Below are 22,886 nucleotides of genomic sequence, written 5' to 3'. Positions count from 1 at the left end.
AAATTCGACCAAAGCTTTTTCTTGGGCGATTCGATGCTCCCCTCTCTCCTCCACACTGTACATTTATAGACATGGCACAGGCGTTTTTTCATGGTTTGGGCCTTTTTCTCTCTATCTTTCTTTCTGCCCCCTGTGTTATCACTCGTGTCTTAGTATTGCATTTTCAACAATTTAATGTGCAACAAATTATAATGTTACCATTTTGAAGCGATGGGATGTTTACTATCTTATTAGCTCCCCAATATACGTTCTGTAAGCTGTCCTGGCTGCTTGAACATAAAGGACCTGACGTCGCCTTTCCCACCTTTCCCTCCCTATTCTATCTTTCTATCCACCTTACACTCATCGAAGTGTCAAATACAGGCCTCTTCTTTAGCTTAGCGGGTCACCAGTAGTCGCCTCAAGGGCTGACTTTGTCTTTTAGGATAGCAGCACATGATACCACTAGTAATCTTGGAGCAATTATTCACCAGCTTGGTGCAATCGAATATTCAGTCCCGTCACCTCTATCTGCTTCTCTGAATTTATCGATTCCTCCCTCCACGCCATCTTCGCCCACTGTCCATATACCACTTTCAATCATCACCGTCCACCGGTCAAACAGACTATCAAGTCTCTGCGCTCGCCCTTCACCCCCAAATGGATGGAATGAACCATGTTGAAAGAGTTCCGTAAACGAGCGCGCCGCGACTTGTTTCCCATCACTCATTTGAGCCCCATCCAGCCAGGGTTCGGGCCGTAGTTCAAATGGAAGCACGATATGGAAACCAGCCTCCTCCACATCATAATCGCTCCGACAAGCAGGTTCACTGTAGAGTCCAGTTGGAATAGAGTTACCTTCTATATCCAAATTGTAGTCATGTGCAACAGCGAACAAGTTACGGATTTCATCGTTAATATCCACCAGCCTATCTGGAGCTGCAAATATCAAGACCCCTGGAATACTATCCTCTTCATGGGGTATATTTGTGAATCTCTGACGTCTCACAAACGATTCCTTATCATGCGGAACCTCCAGCCCAGGCGCGATAAACTTGAAACGCGGAGTCTTAACCCGTGTTAAGAGTGAGCGAATGAAGCAATTCTGCGGCACGCCTGCTGCATCTAGTTCAGCACCGGTAAAGAGAGGCGCGGAAATCGGCAGAAGTGAGCCGGCAGACATGCGAGATTCAACTGCAGCCGAGTAGCGCTCCATCGCAGCTACTGTGTTGTTAACCTGGAACTCGCAGTAAGGCAGCCATGACCATAGGCCGAATTGCGATCGATTTGTTGGGCGATCACCAGAGGGGAGATATTCCGGAAGTCCCCCGACAATTTTCCCAATTCGAATCATGTATATCCAGTTGGTTAGGATGGTCTCTAGTGGAAACCACATTTCTTCATGCTCATCTACAGGCTCCACGCTTTCCAAATTCTCTATAGTCATTGGGAACGAGGCCTGATTGCGCTGTTGGTCGTAAATAACACCCATACAATGTGATCCCATACTCATGTGGGTGCCGTAAATTATAACAAATCGTTCTTTATCATTGTCCATCTCGTTGTCGTCGTTGATATACTCGTCGCAGGGTGTCATCGCAAGACCGTCAACCCAGTAAAAGAATTCAGGTTCAGGATCGTAGATTAAATCCAGGAATGAGTTTAGAGGGGTAATGAGCTGGTTTCGAATGGCTGCTATGTCCTCTTCTGATTCCCTGAAAAACCACCTTGCACTGGCTAGCGCATCAAGGTCGGGTGTGTCTCTTTTGTTACGAGCCATCCAGCCATACGCGACTAGGTAGTTGTGTAGTCTGGCGCAGCGTTCGTAGTCGAGAGTGCCATTGTCACGGGCTGGGTTCTCGTTAGACACTAGAGCGTCCTTAATGTCGAGGATTTGTTGTGGAGTGGTATTCATGGTTGCGGTGATGTTGAAGGAGAAGTTTCCTATAGAAGAAAGCGAAATAAGTTGGCGGGAGTTAGTTATGGGAGGTGTATGCAGAAACCACCCAAACCTAATTCGGTTTAGTCTAGTAAGTGTATTACTACAATATTACCTCCCAGACGTTTGATATCGGCTTTTTTGCCATCATGTAGAGATATTGATGGTACAATTTCCTCCGGTATACCAGAAAATTTTGTATGATAAGTAGGAAAAAGAAAAACCAATAGTTTTATAAACGTTGGCGGAGCATTCTCGGTAATTTACCTTGACATCGGGCAAGCGCCGATCAGGGTCAAGTTTTCCCATCAGGTACATCAGCCTCACTTTAGCGCTTACCCCTCTTTGAGGGGCACATCTTGAAGCTCCATTTTTATCTATCATGAATTATCTGCTAGATACATATTCAGTTTTACTTTTGATATCATTCATTGAAGTTTATACCGTGGAAGCCCTGGAGGCTTCAAGTTGTTGATCATGGATCCTCTTTCGGGTGCAGCAAGTGTTATTGCAGTTGTCCAATTAGCCGGAGGTATCGTGAAAATATGTGGGAAATACCTCAGTGAGGTCAAGGACGCGACGCAGGATATCCAGCGTTTGAAAGAGAAGATCACCGCCCTTGCCCATGTTCTTCAATCTCTCAAGGAGCTGATCGGTGGATCTGATGGCAATAAACTTACTGCTACGCAAGACCTGGTCGACGACATTGACAATTGCTTCTCAGCACTCACAAATTTGAAAGAGAAAATCGATCCAGAAACGACGCAAAAACGGATGAGGAAATGGGGCCTTCGAGCCTTGAAATGGCCGATGGTACGGTCGGAGGTAGATTCTGTTATCATGGAGCTTGAGGGGTACAAAACAACATTTGCTTTGGCCTTGCAGGTTGATCAAACGTAGGCCCCCCCGGACCATAACCCGATATGATTATGCATATTAAGGGCCAACTCTGACAATAATCCAGGAAACTTGCCACTGCGATTCACAAAAAGATAGACCTTAGCAGACTACAGTCTGCAAAACAAGCAGCATTCGACTCCTACGACAATCAACATAGTGAATGTCTCCCAGGGACCCGCATTGGCCTGCTCCAAGAAATCGAGGAGTGGATAAAATCACCACATGGAAAATGTATATTTTGGTTGAACGGTATGGCAGGGACAGGGAAATCAACAGTCTCCCAAACAGTCGCACGCCGTCTTCAAGAGCAGAAGCTTCTCGGGGCCAGCTTCTTCTTCCGGAGAAATGAAGAGGATAGAGGAACAGCAAAAAAGCTTTTCCCAACGTTGACTGAGCAACTGGTCATCGGTATACCTCAAATGCTGCCTGGAGTTCAAAAGGCAATTGACGATGACCCTAATATTTCGGAAAAGGCGTTGAAAGAACAATTTGATAAGCTTCTGCTAGACCCACTGGCTGGAATCGAGCAGCGCCCGGGCAAAGAAACTATACGCAGAGTGATCGTGATTGATGCTCTAGACGAATGTGAGTCAGAAGATGATATAGGGATTATTCTCCGGATCTTACCACGGGTTCAAAAGTCAACTTCTGTACAAATACGGTTTCTATTAACAAGTCGACCTGAGTTACCAATCAGGCTGGGCTTCAAAAGAATCACTGATGCCCATCAGAATTTGGTCCTCCATGAGATCGCAGAGCCGGTGATAGAGCATGACATATCCTTATATTTTGAGGATCAGTTCCTACACCTAAGGGAGAGGCGCTCATTGTCATCAGACTGGCCCGGAGCTCCAGCTACCAAGAGATTGGTTAATAGGGCCATCCCTTTGTTCATTGCAGCTGCTACTGTATGTCGCTTTATTGGTGATCCAAAATGGAACCCCCAAAAGCGACTTGATGCGATATTGGCGGACAACTCAACCTATGTGTCAAAGATGAAAAGTACATATATTCCTGTGCTGAATCAACTTCTCACTGGTCAGAATGAAACAGAGTCACAGACATTACTCGAAGAATTCAAGGAGATAGTGGGGGTGATAATCATACTGGCCACCCCGCTCTCGATCAACTCCCTCCGCCATCTAGTGGGAAAAGAGCCAGATGATATCAAACTTCGATTGGACCAGCTCCACTCGGTGCTCAGTGTACCAACCAATTTCGATTCGCCAGTCAGGCTCCTCCATCTGTCATTCCGAGATTTCCTTTTGGATCACGACAAAGAAAGAAAATTCTGGATCGACGAAGAATGTACAAATCAGCGTCTTGCAGAACGATGTTGTCAGATCATGCAGGATACCCTGAAGGAAAACATCTGCGAACTACCAAGCAAAGCCACGAAAAGAGATGAGATTAGCAATGATTTGATTCAGCGTTATATACCTCCCGATCTGCAATACGCCTGTCGCTACTGGGTACATCATCTTGAGCGCTGTAAGGGCCGTGTATCCGAATCCGAAGTTCTTCGTTTTTTGAAAGTACATTTCCTTCACTGGTTGGAAGTGCTTGCTCTGATAGGAGATATATCGAAAGCAACCGGGATGATTGAGATAATGAAATCAAGAACTTGGGTAAGTCTCGATCTATACACTTGAAAGTTGGATATCACTAATCAAAGAATAATAAAAATCAATTAGAACTTGAAGAAGATGGATTCTGAGCTATCAGGTTTTCTTTACGAAGGATCAAGGTTTGCTCTTCAAAATACCTACATAGCAAGAGTCACCCCATTGCAGATATATTATGCTGGACTTGTCTTTGCACCGACAACGACCATTATAAAAACCACCTTTCAGAGGAAAATACCCACACAAATTAAGAAGCTCCCAATGCAGTACTTCTGGAGCCCAAACCTGCACACACTTGAAGGACATAACCATGGAGTGGACTCAGTGGCTTTCTCCCCAGACGGGAGTACACTGGCATCATCAGCTAGAAATGAAATTTTCCTTTGGGACACAACCCTAGGCCAGCCGCTGTGGGCACTAACTGGCCACTCCCGGGCGGTTAAAACTGTTGCATTTTCTCCAAATGGATCAATTTTGGCGTCAGGTTCATATGATAAAACCATAATTCTCTGGGAAGTGGCCATAGGGGAGCCGTGGAAGACGCTTACAGGCCATTCTGGCGAGGTTGCAACTGTCGCATTTTCTCCAGACGGATCAACGCTGGCGTCGGGTTCGAGAGATCATCTCATCATACTCTGGAGTATGGCCACATGCGAACAGCGAACACTGGGTCATCATGCCAGCTGGGTCTTCTCCGTGGCCTTCTCTGCGAGCGGGCAAATGCTGGCGTCAGGCTCACATGACAACACAATCATTCTGTGGAATATAGTCACAGGTCAGCAGCAGTATATATTAAGCGACCATTTGTCTACGGTTAGCTCTGTGGCCTTCTCGCTGGACGGACTCGTGGTAGCATCGGGTTCATATGACGCGACCATCATACTCTGGGAAGTAGCCACAGGAAAGCGGCAGCGGACGCTCAGAGGCAATGACGCTGTCCTCTCGTTGGCATTTGATGCAGTCTCAGGCATACTAGCGTCAGGACAGTATGACAGGACAATTAATAATTGGGATATTGCTACAGGGGAGCTGCAGAAGACGCTCATCGGTCATACACGCTCGGTTGATTCCCTGGCATTCTCCACGCATGGGCGCATGTTGGCGTCAGGCTCACAAGATAATACCATTAAGCTCTGGGATTTAGGTACGTACAATCAGCAACAGCAGCAAATTCAGAGCGGCCACTCTTCTTGGATATTTTCGATGGCTTTCTCTCGAGACGGAAGCATGCTAGCGTCAGGCTCAATTGATGGCGATATCCTAGTCTGGGATGTAGAGACAGGCAACTATCATACGATAAGCGGCCATGCCGGCCCAATGAATTCATTAGCTTTCTCTCCAGATGGATACATGCTGGCATCTTCAGGTGCCAACGCGCTTATTCTCTGGGACATAGCCACGGGCGAGCGGCGGCACACGCTAATCGGTTCTTTCCCTGGACCTTCAGAGGGTCGTTTGGTCTTCTCTCCAGACGGAAGCACACTGGCATCGTCGAGCGACGGGATTATTCTCTGGGACACCAACACAGGCAAGCACAGACGAACGCTAGATTGTGATGGTTTGGTTGAGGCCATGGTATTTTCACCAGACCGATGTACATTGGCATTAGGCCTAGATCAGAATGTTCAGCTCTGGAACATAGTCACAGGCGAGCGACAACAACAGATGAACGGCTTGCATTCAAACTGGGGGATTCAATCCATGGCTTTCTCTCCAGATGGGCATACACTGGCGTTGAATTTCTATGACAACACCCTCGAGCTCTGGGACACAGCCGCAGACAGGCGGCAGACGCTGAACGACAATTCCGGTTCTGTGCTGTCCGTGAATAGATCTTACTTCAACACAGAAGTCTGGGTATCAAAATCTTGGGTTTTCTTTCGTGGTGAACCTTTGTTGTTTCTCCCTCCTGAACATAGTTGGTTCACGTGTCAGACCTCAGTGGGATGTACGCTTGCTCTAGGATATCGGGACGGAAGAGTGATTATTTTGGTCTTTGATACATAACTCCTTTTCTACCTCTACCTGCACTGTTTTTCTGACATTCCCTTGACCGAGATGACTTTAGCGAGTGGCAACGTAAAGCTGACAAAAATGAAGAAATGGAATTTTCTGGCTTTTGGACTTTCTATTCGATCAAATAGTGATTACAAGTCGGTGGATCATCGTTATAAGTCCGAGATTGTCACTAGATTGAAGTAGGGGAAGACAATCCATTTACGAGGCTGTCTGTTGCGGAGAGTCTAAGTTGTAGTTCTAAGATGGGGGATATATGGTCGATGTTGGGACAGCTTCTGTCGGATGTAGAGGCCGGTGCCAGTGAACGGCAGAAATTGCCAGGGGTTGGAATATAAGTAGTATGAATTAATTGCTTCGTGTCATTTGATTATCGTATCTGAAGGGAGAAATGTGTATAATACAAAAGGTGGAGGGCTCTATGTCTAGATGTTTGGCGAAAGTTGATCATACTTAACACAATGTTCCACACTCTCTATGCTGGCCTGCAGCAACCCGCGAGCTTCGAGCCCGACCCAGACCCGAAGCATCGAGGTATCACCAGAGCGAACAGTCTGTATGAAGGTAGAGCCGGAACCCAGCTGTCGAAGGATGGGCAGGGCACTGTGCACTGTGATCAGCGTGTGTTTCATAATATCTATGCCATCGGATTAGGCGGAACAGAATACTAACCTCTTGAAAAGATCTAGATCGGGATTAAGGCTTCGCCCAATGCCTTCAAGGAGAAGACAAGAAATAACCACATTGACAAAGTCTCCTTCAAACCGGACGTGGTGGCCGCGAACCATGGTCAAAACCTCGCTCAGAACGTCGCCGATCCTGATATTTCCCAACGCGAAGGTTCGAGACTTGATGCTCAGGACCAGATGCTGCATTTTCAAGGCAAAGACCTCTGGATCAATGACTTGCTCTGGTCCACGGCATCTTTCCACCATTAAATGGCCTGCGCGGTAGCCATCGAATTCAGCAATCGCTCGGAAAAGATCCAGGAAATTGCGTCGATTCTTGTCATTCAGCTGAGTCACTAAACCGGTATCGATGAAGATGAGCTGTGGACGATAGCCTTCGTCGTTGAGTTGCGCTAGAGCAGATTCCCACGTCTCGCTGTTTCCGATATGCGGGCGTAACCGGGCTAGTACAGCGTCTGTTACGTCAACCTCAGCGCGTGTGGGGGCGTCCATTGCTCGGGATTGCTTGCGAAGGGACAGATCCAGTTCACTGGGTTGGTAGAAGCGGACCATGATATTTCCGGGGTGAAGATCAGCATGAACGAAGTTATCGATTAGGAGCATGTGCAAAAAGGCATCCAGGCCTTCATTTGCGATCTCATGTTGATAGACACCGCCTCCTGTTTCGAGGAAGGTTGCGAGGGGGATTCCCTGGGCAAATTCTTCGACTAGAACTTCGCGAGTCGTGTAATCCAGGTATGGATATGGGAACCAAGCTGTTGTGCGAGACTTGAATTTCTCGCGGAACAGGACCAGATTGGAAGCCTCGATTCGAAGGTCTAGTTGGAGTTTCATCATTTCGCCAAATTGCTGGACTTCGTCGGGGAAAGATAGCCAGTTCATTGTGGGGATTGCATTGATTAAGGATGCGAAGAATCCCATGATTCGAAGGTCTCGGTGGATCATCTGCTCGACTCGGGGGTGCAGGACTTTGATAGCCACGTAGGAGGAAGGGACGCGCTGGGGTGAGCTCTTGACTAGAACATTGATGTTCTTTTGAACTTTCTCCCCGAGCGTGCTTGGTCCTAGCCCAAGCTCGTGGGTGCTGGAGGCCAGGCTTGGTTTGAGCCTTGCTTTGTACACCTGTGCTATAGCTCCAACGCCAAGAGGCTCTTCTTGGAATTCTTCGAAAATGTCTTCGAATGGCAAACCATTGAAAGCTTTGCGGATCGTTTTCTTTGTCGAATGTAATGAATGGGCTGGTGCGTTTGAATGAAGTGAAGACATTATGGCGCACATTTCTGGAGGGAAGATATCGGTTCGCGACGCGGCCCATTGGCCCAACTTAAGACGAATTGTGAGTAGATGTGCCATCAATCATGCCAGGATGAGTAAATTACCTTGATAAAAGCAGGACCAGCGCGCTCCATGGCCTTCACCAGAAACCGGTACCACCACAGGGTTCCAGAACGCGTGTTGTTTGGACCCTCGACCTTCCGGCCTAGCCATATGACCGGTACAGTGACAACAACCGGCACGAATATAGCAGCAAGGTGAAGGAACCGAAATCCAGTCGCAATAGGGTCATAAATATACCGGTACCAGAAGACCCATACTGTTTGACAGACTCTTGAGAGACCCCGCGCATCTGCGGCAACTGATTTCCGGATCTCATCGCGCGATGCCTCCAGCATCTGCATCTCTCCGGTTGTATCACCTCCATCCGAGTCCTCCGCTAGTTTGAGAAAGGCACTGGGCGCGAGGGCGGCCATCACCAGCCCGCCGATAATCGGGGCCCGGCCCCGTTTCGGGATGCGTTGAACAGGGAGGCGCCATGATGTTGTGAAATGGTGTCGCGGAATACGCGGCAACGCGCGGTTGAAACAAAATCGCCGGAGGAGGACCGTCCTCATCATCTGTAGTGTATCTTCATGGAGGACGCCCTGTAAGTATGTAAAGTGGAACTGAATTGACGATGGGAAGGGAACCTTTAGGAAGGTTCGGGGAAGCGGTTGATAACCCCGATAAGCGGCACGTGTTACGACGTCATCGTCGTAAACAATCTCGGAACTTGGCAGGCCGAGGTTGTTGAACAAGTATAATCAGGTAAAATAAATTTTCAATCGATTGCTTGGGATCATAGATTGTCATAATTGAGCGCGAAATATTGTAGAAATTTGTAAAGGAAGTGGCTTCGAGACTAGAATGCGAGTGATCTAGAAGGCCCGTTTGGGACATCCCGAGGTCCTGTATCTACATAAGCTCCACTGCAATTAGATACTCTACAACAACTATGCGGAGAGTAAACTGACACTTAACTAGCAGTTTATAATGTGAATTATCATTGTAGATACAGATTCTATCAACCTCGTATGATCAGCTTTCAATTGTCCAACTCGAGTTTCCCGCCCAAATCCGAATCCAGCCTCCACATTCCAGAGCACATTCCTCAGCGCCACCCGTTATCCGTTTTCTTTCTCTCCTCGCCAATTCCGGGCTGATCGACTCCGATCGTCAAGCAAACTCACACCCCGAAAAACCGAAGTCGACAACGAAAGGTGCAATAACTCTCAAATGCACCCCGCAGCCCCGTTTTCAGGGACAAAGGCCTTGTCCAACGACGCAACAAGACAACTCTACCCTACATTAAATGAGACCATGAATCCCCCAGTCGACTACGATGGATTTTCCATCCTCAATTTCTCGGAGCCCCCTCTAGCTGCGACCCACTTGTTCTGTACACTATGGGTCGCCCATTGAACCTGGACGATGTCGAGTCCAACCAGGACCAGGATCAGAATCGATCTCACACCTGGCGCGATTGGATGATCGTGTTCACGTGGAGTGTCGTGGGCTATTTAGCTCTTATAATGACCGTCATTGGATACTTTGATCCATCGCTTTTACCAATCGATCCGGCGGCACTGCTGTTCAACAAGGATATCTCGCCGTTCTATGCCTTTTCGCGCGGGGGTCATTTCTCTAAGCCGTCAGGTTTGAAGATCGTCGCTCTGGTCCCGTTTAATAACTATGAGCACACGTCCATTCTGGAATGTTATCTGCAGGTACGTTTTAATCCCATCTACTCCTCACTTCAGGAAAGTAGTCCTAACCAATTCGCAGAAAAACTTAATTCATAACCACGGCTTCCTCGACCAAGTCATTTTCATTCCTCAAACGAACGACGCTGCCAGCTTACACTGGCTCAATTCTCTCGTCGAGGAAACTTCCGAATATGCCATTTCGCCGGCTGGCAAGGATATGGATTGGAAATTTGCCAAGGATAACGTCATGTACATCCGCATCGACGGGGATGTCGTTTATATGGAAGACCATACGATTCCAACGATAGTCAAGACCAAGCTAGACAGTCCCGATACGCTCATGGTTTCCGCGAATGTTGTCAATGAAGGCGCTCTCGCTTCACTGCACAGTCACCGCGGCGTTTCTCTCCCTTATCTGCCCGAGCTGGAGCATACCTCGCAACCATCTCGATCAAAGTCTCAATTGGAACACGACTGGCGGGCATCGAGTCTGCCTTCGTGGACAGGACCGCAAGACTTCAAGGTGCGGAAGGACTTCAAGCCGCCCTTTGAGGGCCATAGATGGCTTCTTCCGCGTGAATCGGCCACGGACCGTGATCCGATTGCTGGATCGGTGTACACGGAGACCGGGCCCAGCATGTCGGACTGGACGGTCGGTGCGCAGCAGCACTATTCTTTCCTGCACCATCTTGAACTGGATGATTTGGAGCGGTATAAGTTTCCCTTGTGGGTCGATCCTACCGAGCCTGTTACGATCAATTTTGGCTGTTTCTGGGGCAGGGATGTCCAGGGTCTTCGGGAGGTTTTTGGTCATAAGTCTAGTGAGGAACTTTATCAATCCTGGACTAAAGAGGATGGCTCGAGGCCGAATGTTACTATTGATGGGAAGGGCATTGTTTCGCATTATTCGTCACGGCAGGGTGTGCAGGGGTTGGATTCGACTGATCTTTTGGAGAGGTATCGGGCTTATGCACAAGAGAGAGTCTGTCGTCAACATACCGGGAAGACGCCTCGCATGGAGGTTGATTCAAGCTGAGAGCTGACAGTGGTTAGCTCGGTGAATCGGGAGGTTACAAAGTTGTAAATTATAGAATGGTGAGAGTCGGATAGAGAGAATGCACATAATTAGTAATTTGATATACTATTGCCATTGTTTTGATATTTTGGTCCTGGGTTTTCCAATTCCACGATAATTCAAGCTAATTTGCTTGTTGTTGAGATCTTTCTCGACGTACAACTGGTCAATCGAGTGTATTATTTTATGGCAAGTCATCGAGTATCATATCATATCATATCATCCTTCTTCCACGGGTATCACATAGCCAGACAAAGTTTCCTCCCAAACACACCGCCAATCCTCGTCCTGAGCACCCGGAACGAAGAAATAATCAGCTAGAATCCTTGATACCTGCTCCTAGCTCTTCCATTCACAAATCATAGCGATCCGGGCTAACCGCTCCACGAACCATCCCTGCTCACGCTGGCCAATGGATCCTCGAGCTCCGATGAAAATCACCCAAGCAAATAGATTGAGGTTTTCTTTCGGCAGATCGAGAAGGCGAGATATCTTGAAATTGCTAACGACCTTGACGAGGTGTTTTGTGAGAGCCCGGCCCAGGCCAGACGAAGGGGGTGAAACGATCAGGAAATTATTCAAGAAGCATATTACTGCTACGCGCGTGACGGCTTCGATCGGGTGGATGTGCTTTTCCGGGTTCTTGGGGCCCGGGCCTTTCTCGCTGTTCTCGTATATATAACTTAAGAGTTGATGTTCTGCTTCGCAGTTGAGGATGCGGAAAAAGTGGCGTTCGGAGGATTCGAGGTTGGAGGGTTGCGTGATGGCAACGCCGTAGAAAATGACATCCCGGACGACGTTCAGTATTCGGATTAGAGGGGGGCTGAGAATGGTGTTGGCGAAAAATCCCGAGCCAAGCTGGTGTAATGATGAGGAAGGGGGTGGTCGAATACGTTGTTGGATTGCTTTAGGGACGGGTTGTGTGTCCCATGTTAGTGGGAACACGGGTTTGACTAGCAGACCGGAGGCGGCTTTAACATCAGAGCTGGAGAATGAGAATGGAGAAGGATTAGCAAATTATTCCTAGTGCGTGGGAATGTTCTACATACGTGGTGATGGCGATTAAAATGGAAGCAGATTGAATGCTTTCACCTGAAATTCCGCCACGTAGCTCTACCATGCGTCTCAGGCCTGTCAAATGAATTCGAGCTTCGTCGAATAATCCAGCAATTAACTGCGACAAGACATAGATTAGAACAATGAGGCCCTAAAGTGAAGCCGAGAGAAGCTCAGAGCTACTTACAGAACCAGTCAAAAGATTCACGATCGTATCAAATGCCTCATTAGTTAATGCTTGCGCAGGATCTCGAACTTTCACATTCATTTCTCGAATGCATTTTGCCTTCATGATACAGTAATCTCGATCATTGCCGGTTTGCTTGTCATCGGATTCGATCAGCATGGAATTGAGATGGCCGGACGACAATGCCGCTCTGTGCGCCGCACACATACTCATCAGACCGAAGAAACCACCCGGGTCTGAAAAGGAGGAGCGGACCAGTAATTCGACTTCTTTGGTAAATTGGCCCTTGGCCTCGTTTGGAAAGGTCACTGGGACAAATACGGACTTCCCTAATTGATTGTTTTTCGTCAGTTTAGTTCCAATCCATGAGCAAAACGCTGTATATAAACAAAACCACCCCTTACAATAGTATAACAAATGTGCAACCATAGTAGGGAGTTCATCGGTCCCGGGCAATGTGCAAAAAGGATCGATAAACCAGGAAGTAGGCAGCAAGCCCGGTTCTGGGTTCAACTGGGGATCAAATGGATAACCCGTGGTCCACTTAGTGGGACTCCTGCGGCGATATCTGCTAACAAGTTCTCCATGGAGCTCTGGTTCGTAGAGGGGTGATTGGCCGGAGGATTCGGGTGTCCTCCTGAGGACCAATTCCCGTTCTTCTTGAGATTGATCGTACTGAGATTTCGTGTTCACTGGCAGGCCTCGACCTTGGCTTTCCCGTCGAGTGGTTCGCTTTAACCCGGCGAGTCTTTCCCGCCGGCGAACATCGCGCATCACATGGGATCGGATGGCTTTGCGAGCGTTGACATCTTTGATTCGCTTGGAGGTCAAGTCGTCATGGTGATCGATGAAGGTAAACGAGGGCCTGTCCAGCGGCGTTGCGTTTGGCTGGGATGTTGGATCTAAAGTCGAGGTTTAGTTTTGAAGCCTCAGGAATTCAGCGGGGGTGGGCGATATGCAAATCGTGCAACAAATGAGAATTGATGGGGGGAAAACGCCTCCGGGTGAGTACCACACCACGCAAGTCAGAGTGACCTGGTCTGGGCAGCAATTACAGACTTGGATGCAAGTATACTAATACATATACATTGAAGGAGGCGAACGCAAAAGCAAACAACGCCCGCATAGGCGCAATTACAAGCAACACGAACCTGAAAGGGAAGCTCGAGCATCTAAGGAAAAAGACTGCAGGTGATCCATTGTGGGCCCGAAGGCCAGAACAAGTGAAGACTCGTAAAAAGCGTTTTTGTGTGTGGGGTGGGAGGCTGATTTAGAAGAGAAAAAGGAGTAGTAACGGTTGTCAATGCGGGGATTTGAGCGGAGAAGTCGCTGATCCGGTGATGACCGCAGTGTAACGCCTCACGCGGCGCTATACATGAAAACCGGGGATCAACCAGGGAATAGCCAGGGGACTTGGCCACGAGGGTTACTATGTAAGGGCAATGGAAATGGAAATGGTAATGGTGATATATATTTAGCATAGAAAAACAATAGAAGATAGAATGTTCCCATTGGAAAAGAGGGAGTCCCTCTGTGATGCGCCCGGAGATGCCGCAAATCGCTAAACACAGAAAAAAACATAATGGCCAAAGATGGAAAAGAGAAACAGAAACAGAAACACAAGATCCAGGATCACATCATCCCTGTAGAGTCCTTATCCCTGCATGTCACTGACAAGTCGTGAAAGTAACGCATAGCCAAAAAGTACCGCCAGACCAACCCAAACGCGGTTCCGTCGCATCCAACTTTGACCGGCCTCCCGCGCCACATGGCCACCTTCCATGACTGCCCCGAATCCCGGGCCACTTCCATTTGGTCGCCGACGGAGTGCACTGGTCTCCGGGGAACACTTGATTGGGGCATTGGGATCGGGCAGAATTTGGCCAGTGGCAGCGTCGATGCGGTGCTCCTTCATCCATGTCCAATTCTCCTGGTCCAGCTCTGGCCATTCAGTTCGGAACTTTAAGCCCCCATCGCCTGCCTTGACATTGTTAATCCCCTTGGTTGTTCGGGCAACACCTGGTGTAGCGTTGGCGTGTGAGCCTCCACCGGTCGAGTTCCACCATCGCGATCGGGCGGCGAGGACTCGGCGTTCGCCTTCTGATGCGCTGACACTCCCCGTAGTCATTTCCTCACTGGTCATAAATGAGAGCAGGCCGATGAGAATTGTCGAAACTTCCCATGCGGGGTTGAAGGACTTGGGGTGGAAATCGGAGATGCTGAGACAAAGGCGAGTGGAGGGTTGGAATCGGCCGCTAGGTGTATGCATGCGAATCGCAGGAGGAGCAAAAGGGTATTCTGGGGGGGAAGATCAAAGTTCCCCAGTATTGTCCATTCTCGTAAGGAGTCCCCGGGGGACCGGTCAGGATGTAATGCCATCTGGACGATTGTCAGCGCTGACTACGAGCAAGGTGAATTCCAAGACCAGAAGAGAAAAAGGACAGGCAATAGAAAGATTTTACATACTCAAGAATGTTGCTTTCCGATGGGTGTGCCACGATAAAGGGCGGGGGGTTCTTTTGAATGCTTTGGTACTCGCGAGTGAGCTGTATACATCCAAGACTGTTAGAGAGCATGGCTTATCATCATCGATTGGGGTCTGGCCACTCACCCGTTTGAAAGCCGCTTTTGTCGCCATAATCTCGGCGATTTTGATAAAGTGCGCAAGAAGGGGATGTAGTGATATGCGTTCTAGTAGAGTAGAGCGAGGCGCGAGAGAAAGAAAAGAAACCGTGGGGTAAGAAGTGAACAAGGTGGACAAAGTGATTGATTGACTTCAATTCCGCAGGCGCAAACCGCTATCGCCCGAGGGTCACGTGCTACCTCATATGGATTCACGCGACCAAAGGATCTCCCGATGTCGCCGATAATCTTGGTCCATTGCAGTCGTCACCATGTCCTCCCTGTCTGCCGAAGATGAAGATGTATGTGGCCTTTCTATGTAGCACATGCATTAACTTCCCCCCATTTCGTGTCTGAACATTGGTGCTAATTTGTCGCAGATCTTCGAGCGCTTGCAACAGCGCAAAGACCCGCAGGTTCTCGAGGAACAGCAGCAGGCCGTGAACGAGCGGACACAGGCAATTCTGCACAAGGCCCAGGCTCGTCTGGGTGAATTGGTATGATCCATTCTATACCCTCTTTCCGTCCGAATAGCACCTCCAATGGGAATATCCCCATATCTAGAGCTTGCGGAGCTTTTCCCGAACCCCGGCTAACCGTTGAAACTACAATCTTTCTAGCTTGACCAAAACTCGACTCTACCATGCACCATCTCCTCAGTCCAGGTCCTCGGTGCTCCTAATACTCGTCGGAACTTCCTCGAAAACGTCCTAAACCCTCTTTTGAGCGAAAATAAGAATCGGCCCTATACTCTTTCCGAAGCCTTGCGGGAGGTATCAGCTACGGCAGACAAGCTTGGGCGATTTGGTTGGTGGTCCTGGAGCTAAAGCTCCTATGATTTGGATGTAGACTTTGCCTTTCTAACCTAATCTGAATCCAGACCTGTTCCACCAGCCCATCTCCGTCCACTTGGACGAGGCTAACAACAATGGCGACCTGCGCAATCTCGATGTTCTGTTGGCCGTCCGCGAGAAGTCTCGCGTGATCCTGAAGACCGGTACCGATCTTGGAAATGCCGAGGGCTCCGCTTATGGAAACCTCCTCTGGCGCAATCTGTTCGGCGGTGCTGAGACTCTCAACCTGAACGCCTCCCTCGGAACCCGCACACGATCCGCCTACCAGGCCGCATTCGAGACACCACTTTTCTGCGACCCGGACTTCCGCCTTGAGGTCGGTGGAATTGCTAGCGCTACGCAGAAGTCGTGGGCTAGCCATGAGGAAGTGCTCAAGGGAGGTTGGAGCAAGCTTCGATGGCAGTCCAAGTCTGGACATCGTCACGAGCTGGGCTATAACGGCTACTGGAGACAGGTTACCGGCCTCGGCGAGGGTGCTTCTTCCACTGTCCGCGCTGATGCGGGTGACAGCGTGAAGAGCAGCGTTTTCCACAGCTGGGTCAATGACCAGCGTGATAACGCTATGATGCCCTCCCGCGGATACTATGCCAAGATCTTCAATGAGGTCGCTGGCTGGGGCCCGCTGAAGGGTGATGTGTCTTTCTGGAAGTCGGAGATTGAGACCCAGGGTGCGATCCCCATCCCCATCCCCGGTATCGAGGGTGAGAGCGGCGTGAGCCTCACCACCGGATTCCGCGCTGGTCTTATGGTCCCGCTGGGATTGGACTCGAACTCTCGTCCCCAGCTTTCCCGCATCAATGACCGCTTCCTGCTCGGTGGACCTACCGATGTTCGCGGATTCCGTCTTTGCGGTCTGGGTCCCCGCGAGGGAGCCGATGCTCTTGGCGGCGATGCCTACGCTGCTGGTAGTGCGAACCTGCTGTTCCCGCTCCCCCGCGTTGGCGTGGATAGGCCCCTCCGTATGCAACTGTTCCTGAACGGTGGTCGCCTGCTGCCATTGCGTACGTCGCAGAAGGCTGCTCCTACCACTAGCAGTGAGGTGCAAGATGCGGTGATCTCCACTGTCACCGATTTGCAAAACGGTCTGCCCAGCATCGCTGCTGGTGTGGGTATTGTTTACGCCCACCCCGTCGCACGCTTCGAGCTCAACTTCTCTCTCCCGCTTGTCCAGCGCAAGGGCGAGGAGGGTCGCAAGGGACTCCAGTTGGGAATCGGTATCAACTTCCTGTAGAAACATGTATCTGATTAGAGCTTAGCGAGATCAATTATACCTCTCTTCTTATTTGTCCTATCCCTCTATATGTTTTATTTAGCTTCAAGATGCTCAAGATATTACCTTAAAAGACCAGTCTGTTATAGCACAACTATTTAGGCTCCTCTATTGCATAGTTCAATGCATACATCCATACAGGGTTGTTAGTTATACGGAGTTTGTATACAGAGTGGGTCGGCTGACTCATCATTCATCAATCACCAAGTGTCCACCTTGAGCTTCAGCTCTACTCCAACACCGCACTCCTATGTCCTCAACCTAATTCCTCTTTTCCTCCTACAACATACACAGACAATCACAACCTGCGCCTCAGATAATCTATTCCTCGCCGCCCACTCGGCAATGGCCCAATATTACCCCCAACAGCAGGGCTACGCACCCCAAGGCTCCGCCCAAAACCTCCAGTTCTTCCCCTCCTCCTACGGCTCTGTCTCCGGCCATACAACTCCCGCACAAGCATCCTACGGCAATAGCGCAGGATTCGGAGGCGCACCGAACCCCTCCGCCCAGGCTTATCCCGTCGGTGGTGGATATGGGGGCTTTGGATCGCCGGCTACGGGGGTCAGTGGACGGATGGGTGAGCAGGGTGGTTTAAGGACGGGGTGGTTAGCGGCATTTGGAACGGAGGGTTATGATGGGGAACCACCTTTATTGGAGGAATTAGGGGTTAACTTTGCACACATTCGGACGAAGGTGAGTTATTGCACTATTGGTGGGTTGTTTTTGTGTCCGAACTAGTCCCTGTGTATACTTCGTGATCATGGGGGTTTATTTGACACAGTTACAATACTGTCAAAATTATCTACAATCACATGGAATGGACATCATATACTAACTTATCCCGCCTCTTCTCCAGACCCTCACAGTCCTGAACCCCTTCGCCTCAATCGACAACCACCTCATGGACGACAGCGACCTCTACGGCGCCCTACTTTATATACTGCTCTACGGAACTTTCCTCCTCCTCTCCGGCAAAGTGTTTTACGGCTACATCTACGGCGTCGCCGTCTTCGGCGCTCTAGCCCTCCACCTCATCCTCAGCTTGATGTCTCCGTCCGGCGCAAGTTTGGTAGACGCCTCCGATCCCGCCAACTACAACCCCCACCACAAGCCCTCAATTTCCTCGGCCTCGGCCGGCCATTTCTCGGCTACATTAACGTTCCCCCGCTCGGCCAGCGTGCTGGGTTACTGCTTTCTCCCGCTCGTGCTGACCGCCATGGTTGGTATCATGATTCCAATGGATACGTTGTTCGGGTACCTCCTCACCACCGCGGCGGTGGGCTGGTGCACGTACAGCAGTTCCGGCATGTTCTGCTCCGTGGCGCGCATGAGTGGGATGAGGGGGTTGGTTGCTTACCCCCTTGCGCTATTTTATGTTGTCTTTGGAATTATGGGGATCTTCTCGTCTAGGGGGACGGGTTCTCTTGCTGCGAAGACGGGGGCTGCTTGATTTGATGTGTGGTTAAGCATAGCTTAGGGGAAAGAGACTCCCCTTTTTTTCTCATTGGTTTTTTCCTAAAATCCGGAATGGAATGGAATGGGTTGGCTGGGGTTGGCTGGGACCAGGCGTCTTGTCTGGAGTTATCATCTTGCTTTGCCTTGCCTTTAGGTTGAGAAGGCGAGCTGAGTCGATCTAAGCTCATATCTTATGTGCGTATGCATGAGCGTGAGGATGGGGCTACAATACAACGCTTCTGGAAAGTAAAAATGTCTGTATCTTTACCTACTTACTTTTCTCCAAGGTCCTTGCATCTAATATTATGATTTTCACGAGATTCCGTTCAGCCACTTGTGCATTATTAGATTTGTTATCACGCTCTATATAAATAGAATACTTTCTTTGCCCTGAAACAAGGAACGAGTGAAGGGGTTACTACCATGCGCGAGCGGCCCGCTTAGTTTGGCTTGCGTTCGTACTGCAAAACCCTTGCCTGTTCTCGCCGCTAACTTGTCGATTTCGCCGCCAAGACGTGTTCTGCTTCGCTCCAGTCTATCCTGGCTACGTTATCTTATTGCTCGTCGACTTCTCCGTCCATCTTAGCTCCTAGGGTTCTAGGGCTTCGTTCCGTATTTCCGTATTTCCGATGTTTACGTTTCTCTTCTATGACTGGCTCGTGCTGACTCGTCCTTGGTTGTATAAGACTCCTCTTGACTTAAATTTTTGTAAGGCATTAATATTAACTTCCACGGTTGGCGTCGCTGATACGCTGCCCTGTGTAATCCTGGGCTTTATTTTCACATACCCACAAGGCTCTATAGCTTTATTGACATATGAGAGTATACTAAGCGCTATCAGGACATCGACTACATTTTTCGGTCTATTCATGATCATATCGATCTAATCGGCTTCGGCGTCTATCTCCCGTAGTAAGCAGAAAAAGGTTTTACCCGCCTTCAATAGATTTTAATATTCGCGGCGCTGTATCCTCGTTGAGAATGTCAAGGTAATACTCTATTCACGCACAGTTAGCCAGCCCAGTCCTAGAATCTCTTGGTCAACGTACCGCAACATAACCACCTTGCGTTCACCAGCTTTAAGAATCCTCTCAGAATCCGTAACTTTCTCAATGCCTCACTTGAGTCAGCTTCCATCCACATCCTCTCTGTTACTAGGCCCGCCGCTTTGTACACAAGAAATATGTTAAATGGAGGTAGACGATCCAAATCTATGACTTGTATACCACTAACAAAGGGGTAGACCATGTTTGTTATGGTGGTGAGAATGGGGGTTAGAGATGATGTGGCAAGTGATTGGCAAGTTAAACTTTGTCCATCAGTAATCTGCACCTTGGTACCGTTCTCGTAGGCTAGGAGTAGGCCACTGTGCAGCATTAGCGTCGAAGCTAAGATTTCAAGAAGATCCGAAAAAAAAAAGAACGGGGATCAACTCACATATGACAAAGTCCTAGCCCACCGGAATATATCTGGTCCGCATCTTCAACCTCTTCGAGTAGGAGGGTGCGGAGGCTATGTGATGTCTCCACCAAAAGCCCTATTTCTTCCACGTTGAATGCTTGCTCTGGAGTGGGGTTGTGTAACACGTTGTGTATGTTATCAAGAAGTGTAGACGCTTCGAAGGCACGGGAGAGTTGCCAGAGAGAGCTCCTTGTGTCTTTCTCAAGGCCGGTGGGCCAGGGGATTTTGTTGATATCGTGAATACCCTTGGCGAGAAAACGAGTGAGAGATGGACGATGTCCAGATTGTATTGTTATGTATCTAAGAGGTGTCAATACAGAGCGGAGTTGTAGTCTTGAGGGATTAATGGTGGCCTGCACCTGTCCAGGATACGGATTGCCCACCCGATTACTATGGCCTCCTCTTTCCCTGACTCGTCAGAAGTAGACGATGAGGAAGACGGACATAAGTAACCGTGATCTTTAAGTGCGTCGGCAGCTCTGACGGTAGTCCCAATAGAGATGTAAGCTGCCGGATAGAAGCCATGTGCAACTTCAAACAGAGTGACCAAAGCCCTTGCTTGGACGATCTTGAGCGAGGTGACACCGAGTCCTTCGATCACTGCTATCCAGCTCTTGACACGTAGGTACGCGGACTGAAAATCAGATGGAGTCCCGTCTCCTGAGGAGGTAGACGGGGAGGTACAAAGCAAATTAATGCAGAAAGCGAGGAGCGTGTCATCCAGGGAAGCTTCGTTCCAAGAGCTTGGGAGCTGATCCTGTAATGTTTGTGCGATGATAGGAAACCAAGGATGGATGGATTGGATGTATGTCACAAATATATCGCCCGGAGCTGATGTGAGTTTCTTAGCGATGGCGTCTTTGATATGGCCCGGACTTAAGGTTTCAAGGGGGAGCTCTGCGTCGATAGAGGACGATGGTATCGACCTTGGAGATGATATCACCAGTCCTTCATAGTGACAGGCTTGACGAAGCCTAGAGTCTGTTAGGAATTCCACGGCTACTAAATGTCATTTCAACAAGCACTCACCTCCGGCATAGTCCGCATTCAGGAGTAGCCCTGTCGCATCGCCTCTTCTGAGATCTACATCGTGCGCAAGCCTTTTTGGCAAGGTGTACCCGAAGGCGAGCTTCCATTCTGGCAAGTTTATCCTAATTAATATCAAAGGATGGATTGCGGGATACGGGTAATGTGAATCGGCATTCCGGCGGAAAATTAAACGTTTTATACTTAGTCAGCCGGACTTGCGGCCACCACCCCGGCGGGCTTCATAGAAGGAGAGCGGGAAGAGTGCGGACTTTCGTGGATTTAGTGCGGATTCATAGAAGGCTTTTAGTAAGGTAATATGAATGCTTTGTCATAACTGTGCTTGAACATGAATATATAATAGTCTCATGTCCCGCGATAGAAGTTTCTCCATAACTCGTTCTCTATCCTCTAAAGCGCTCTCAAGATAGCAGTGGTTTTCAGCACGATGCCTACTAAGATTGAAACTGTTGCAATTGCTGGTGTAAGGACTCCGAAGAATATATGAGAGCCGGGTAGCTAATACTTTATATAGGCATCTGGCACCCTGGGACCCTACGTGTTCCAAGCACTTGTCAATGCAGGCTTTCGGGTCTCAGTTCTGACTCGTTCTCGAAAGCCTGGAGCATATGCCTCGGACATCAACGTCTTCGAAGTTGACTTCGATTCAGTGAAGTCACTAACCACTGCACTTGAAGGTGTGGACGCTGTAGTATCTACAGTGGGTGGCACAGCTGTCGACAATCAGGCTGTGCTTATCGACGCCGCCGTTGCCGCAGGGGTGAAGCGTTTCATTCCTTCTGAGTTTGGCAGCGTTACCACCAATCTGGAGCTCGAAAAATTTCCGCTCTATAGTTCCATGTTTAAGATTCGGACTTATCTCCAAGAAAAGGCAGCAGCTGGAGAGTTGTCGTGGACAGTTCTTGCATGTGGCGCCTTCTTGGACTCTGCTTTGAACACTCCAATTTTGCTGGACTTCCAGAACCACACTGTGACTATGCTCGACGAAGGCGACAATCGGATCAGTTCTACTTCCTTGCCTGTGGTGGGAAGAGCTATTGCTGCAATCTTACAAAACTTTGACGCCACTCAGAACAAAGTCATACGTGTATCAGAGGCAATTTTGACTCAAAACAAACTGATTGGGTTTGCAAAGGAGCTTCGGCCTGATATCAAATGGAGGACTAGCAAGGAGCAGACAAGCGTGCTTTTGCAGGAAAGTCTGGAACAATTTGGTGCTGGAGACTTCAGTATGCCGACTTTTATGAAACTGATGAAAGGCACCGCTCTCGCTGGTGATACTTATGGTGGCGCATTTGATGTGACGGACAATGAGCTGCTTGGGATCAAAGAATTGGCACCGGCGGACCTGAAGAAGCTTATCGCCGAGAAGCTCGCCTAGAGTAGAATGGCACTCTGGGATCTGAGAAGGAGTCTTGTAGCAAGAGCTTGGAATTTTGAACTTGTGATTATGAGCCCTATCTGATAGTGTGAATAGTCTGTCAATATCGGCTTAACACATTTCGATGACGTCTACTTAAAGTGAGCCTGATTGCAATGTGCTAGATTCGACTGGCACACCGTTACCCCTTGCTCCACTTTGGAGGGCCTTGAAGACTATTTATGTTGTTTACCTAGGTAGGATATTATCTCCACGAAAGTTTGATTAGCAGACGTTAATGCACCTTGAGTCCTTTTTCTTTCAT

General features: G+C 49.0%; 12 protein-coding genes across 12 annotated transcripts; 7 read left to right on the top strand and 5 right to left on the bottom strand.

Moving 5' to 3' along the window:
• Positions 1-466: 466 nt before the first annotated feature.
• Positions 467-1,894, bottom strand: N7533_001908 (uncharacterized protein; the record flags this gene model as incomplete). Its single annotated transcript, XM_057098558.1, has 1 exon — positions 467-1,894. One exon carries the CDS (start codon positions 1,892-1,894, stop codon positions 467-469), a length of 1,428 nt encoding a protein of 475 aa, XP_056963694.1.
• A 501-nt stretch (positions 1,895-2,395) lies between these two features.
• On the top strand, positions 2,396-2,818 carry N7533_001907 (uncharacterized protein; the record flags this gene model as incomplete). The annotated part of the gene is made up of 1 exon (XM_057098557.1): positions 2,396-2,818. The coding sequence occupies one exon, from the start codon at positions 2,396-2,398 to the stop codon at positions 2,816-2,818; it is 423 nt and encodes a 140-aa protein (XP_056963693.1).
• Positions 2,819-3,069: 251 nt separating this feature from the next.
• Positions 3,070-4,470, top strand: N7533_001906 (uncharacterized protein; the record flags this gene model as incomplete). The annotated part of the gene is made up of 1 exon (XM_057098556.1): positions 3,070-4,470. One exon carries the CDS (start codon positions 3,070-3,072, stop codon positions 4,468-4,470), a length of 1,401 nt encoding a protein of 466 aa, XP_056963692.1.
• Positions 4,471-4,704: 234 nt separating this feature from the next.
• On the top strand, positions 4,705-6,450 carry N7533_001905 (WD40 repeat domain-containing protein; the record flags this gene model as incomplete). Its single annotated transcript, XM_057098555.1, has 1 exon — positions 4,705-6,450. The coding sequence occupies one exon, from the start codon at positions 4,705-4,707 to the stop codon at positions 6,448-6,450; it is 1,746 nt and encodes a 581-aa protein (XP_056963691.1).
• A 434-nt stretch (positions 6,451-6,884) lies between these two features.
• On the bottom strand, positions 6,885-9,043 carry N7533_001904 (ABC1 kinase family protein; the record flags this gene model as incomplete). The annotated part of the gene is made up of 3 exons (XM_057098554.1): positions 6,885-7,062; positions 7,132-8,471; positions 8,528-9,043. 3 exons carry the CDS (start codon positions 9,041-9,043, stop codon positions 6,885-6,887), a joined length of 2,034 nt encoding a protein of 677 aa, XP_056963690.1.
• An 828-nt stretch (positions 9,044-9,871) lies between these two features.
• N7533_001903 (uncharacterized protein) lies at positions 9,872-11,207 on the top strand (the record flags this gene model as incomplete). The annotated part of the gene is made up of 2 exons (XM_057098553.1): positions 9,872-10,192; positions 10,251-11,207. The coding sequence occupies 2 exons, from the start codon at positions 9,872-9,874 to the stop codon at positions 11,205-11,207; spliced, it is 1,278 nt and encodes a 425-aa protein (XP_056963689.1).
• Positions 11,208-11,465: 258 nt separating this feature from the next.
• On the bottom strand, positions 11,466-13,689 carry N7533_001902 (uncharacterized protein; the record flags this gene model as incomplete). The annotated part of the gene is made up of 5 exons (XM_057098552.1): positions 11,466-11,563; positions 11,603-12,231; positions 12,296-12,420; positions 12,490-13,391; positions 13,641-13,689. The coding sequence occupies 5 exons, from the start codon at positions 13,687-13,689 to the stop codon at positions 11,466-11,468; spliced, it is 1,803 nt and encodes a 600-aa protein (XP_056963688.1).
• Positions 13,690-14,143: 454 nt separating this feature from the next.
• On the bottom strand, positions 14,144-15,127 carry N7533_001901 (Ubiquitin-conjugating enzyme; the record flags this gene model as incomplete). The annotated part of the gene is made up of 3 exons (XM_057098551.1): positions 14,144-14,708; positions 14,956-15,035; positions 15,101-15,127. The coding sequence occupies 3 exons, from the start codon at positions 15,125-15,127 to the stop codon at positions 14,144-14,146; spliced, it is 672 nt and encodes a 223-aa protein (XP_056963687.1).
• A 256-nt stretch (positions 15,128-15,383) lies between these two features.
• Positions 15,384-17,196, top strand: sam50 (SAM complex subunit SAM50; the record flags this gene model as incomplete). Its single annotated transcript, XM_057098550.1, has 4 exons — positions 15,384-15,413; positions 15,492-15,608; positions 15,732-15,918; positions 15,992-17,196. 4 exons carry the CDS (start codon positions 15,384-15,386, stop codon positions 17,194-17,196), a joined length of 1,539 nt encoding a protein of 512 aa, XP_056963686.1.
• Positions 17,197-17,580: 384 nt separating this feature from the next.
• N7533_001899 (transporter YIP1) lies at positions 17,581-18,688 on the top strand (the record flags this gene model as incomplete). Its single annotated transcript, XM_057098549.1, has 2 exons — positions 17,581-17,931; positions 18,095-18,688. The coding sequence occupies 2 exons, from the start codon at positions 17,581-17,583 to the stop codon at positions 18,686-18,688; spliced, it is 945 nt and encodes a 314-aa protein (XP_056963685.1).
• Positions 18,689-19,622: 934 nt separating this feature from the next.
• Positions 19,623-21,290, bottom strand: N7533_001898 (uncharacterized protein; the record flags this gene model as incomplete). The annotated part of the gene is made up of 5 exons (XM_057098548.1): positions 19,623-19,690; positions 19,743-20,059; positions 20,131-20,454; positions 20,514-21,128; positions 21,184-21,290. 5 exons carry the CDS (start codon positions 21,288-21,290, stop codon positions 19,623-19,625), a joined length of 1,431 nt encoding a protein of 476 aa, XP_056963684.1.
• A 338-nt stretch (positions 21,291-21,628) lies between these two features.
• Positions 21,629-22,582, top strand: N7533_001897 (aromatic alcohol reductase; the record flags this gene model as incomplete). The annotated part of the gene is made up of 2 exons (XM_057098547.1): positions 21,629-21,664; positions 21,716-22,582. The coding sequence occupies 2 exons, from the start codon at positions 21,629-21,631 to the stop codon at positions 22,580-22,582; spliced, it is 903 nt and encodes a 300-aa protein (XP_056963683.1).
• Positions 22,583-22,886: the final 304 nt, after the last annotated feature.

Source organism: Penicillium manginii (genome assembly GCF_028828005.1).
Source record: "Penicillium manginii strain IBT 31320 chromosome Unknown utg000002l:1.0-5564898.0:1.0-5567710.0, whole genome shotgun sequence".
NCBI lineage: Eukaryota > Fungi > Ascomycota > Eurotiomycetes > Eurotiales > Aspergillaceae > Penicillium > Penicillium manginii.
This window is presented reverse-complemented; position numbering and strand designations above follow the sequence as displayed.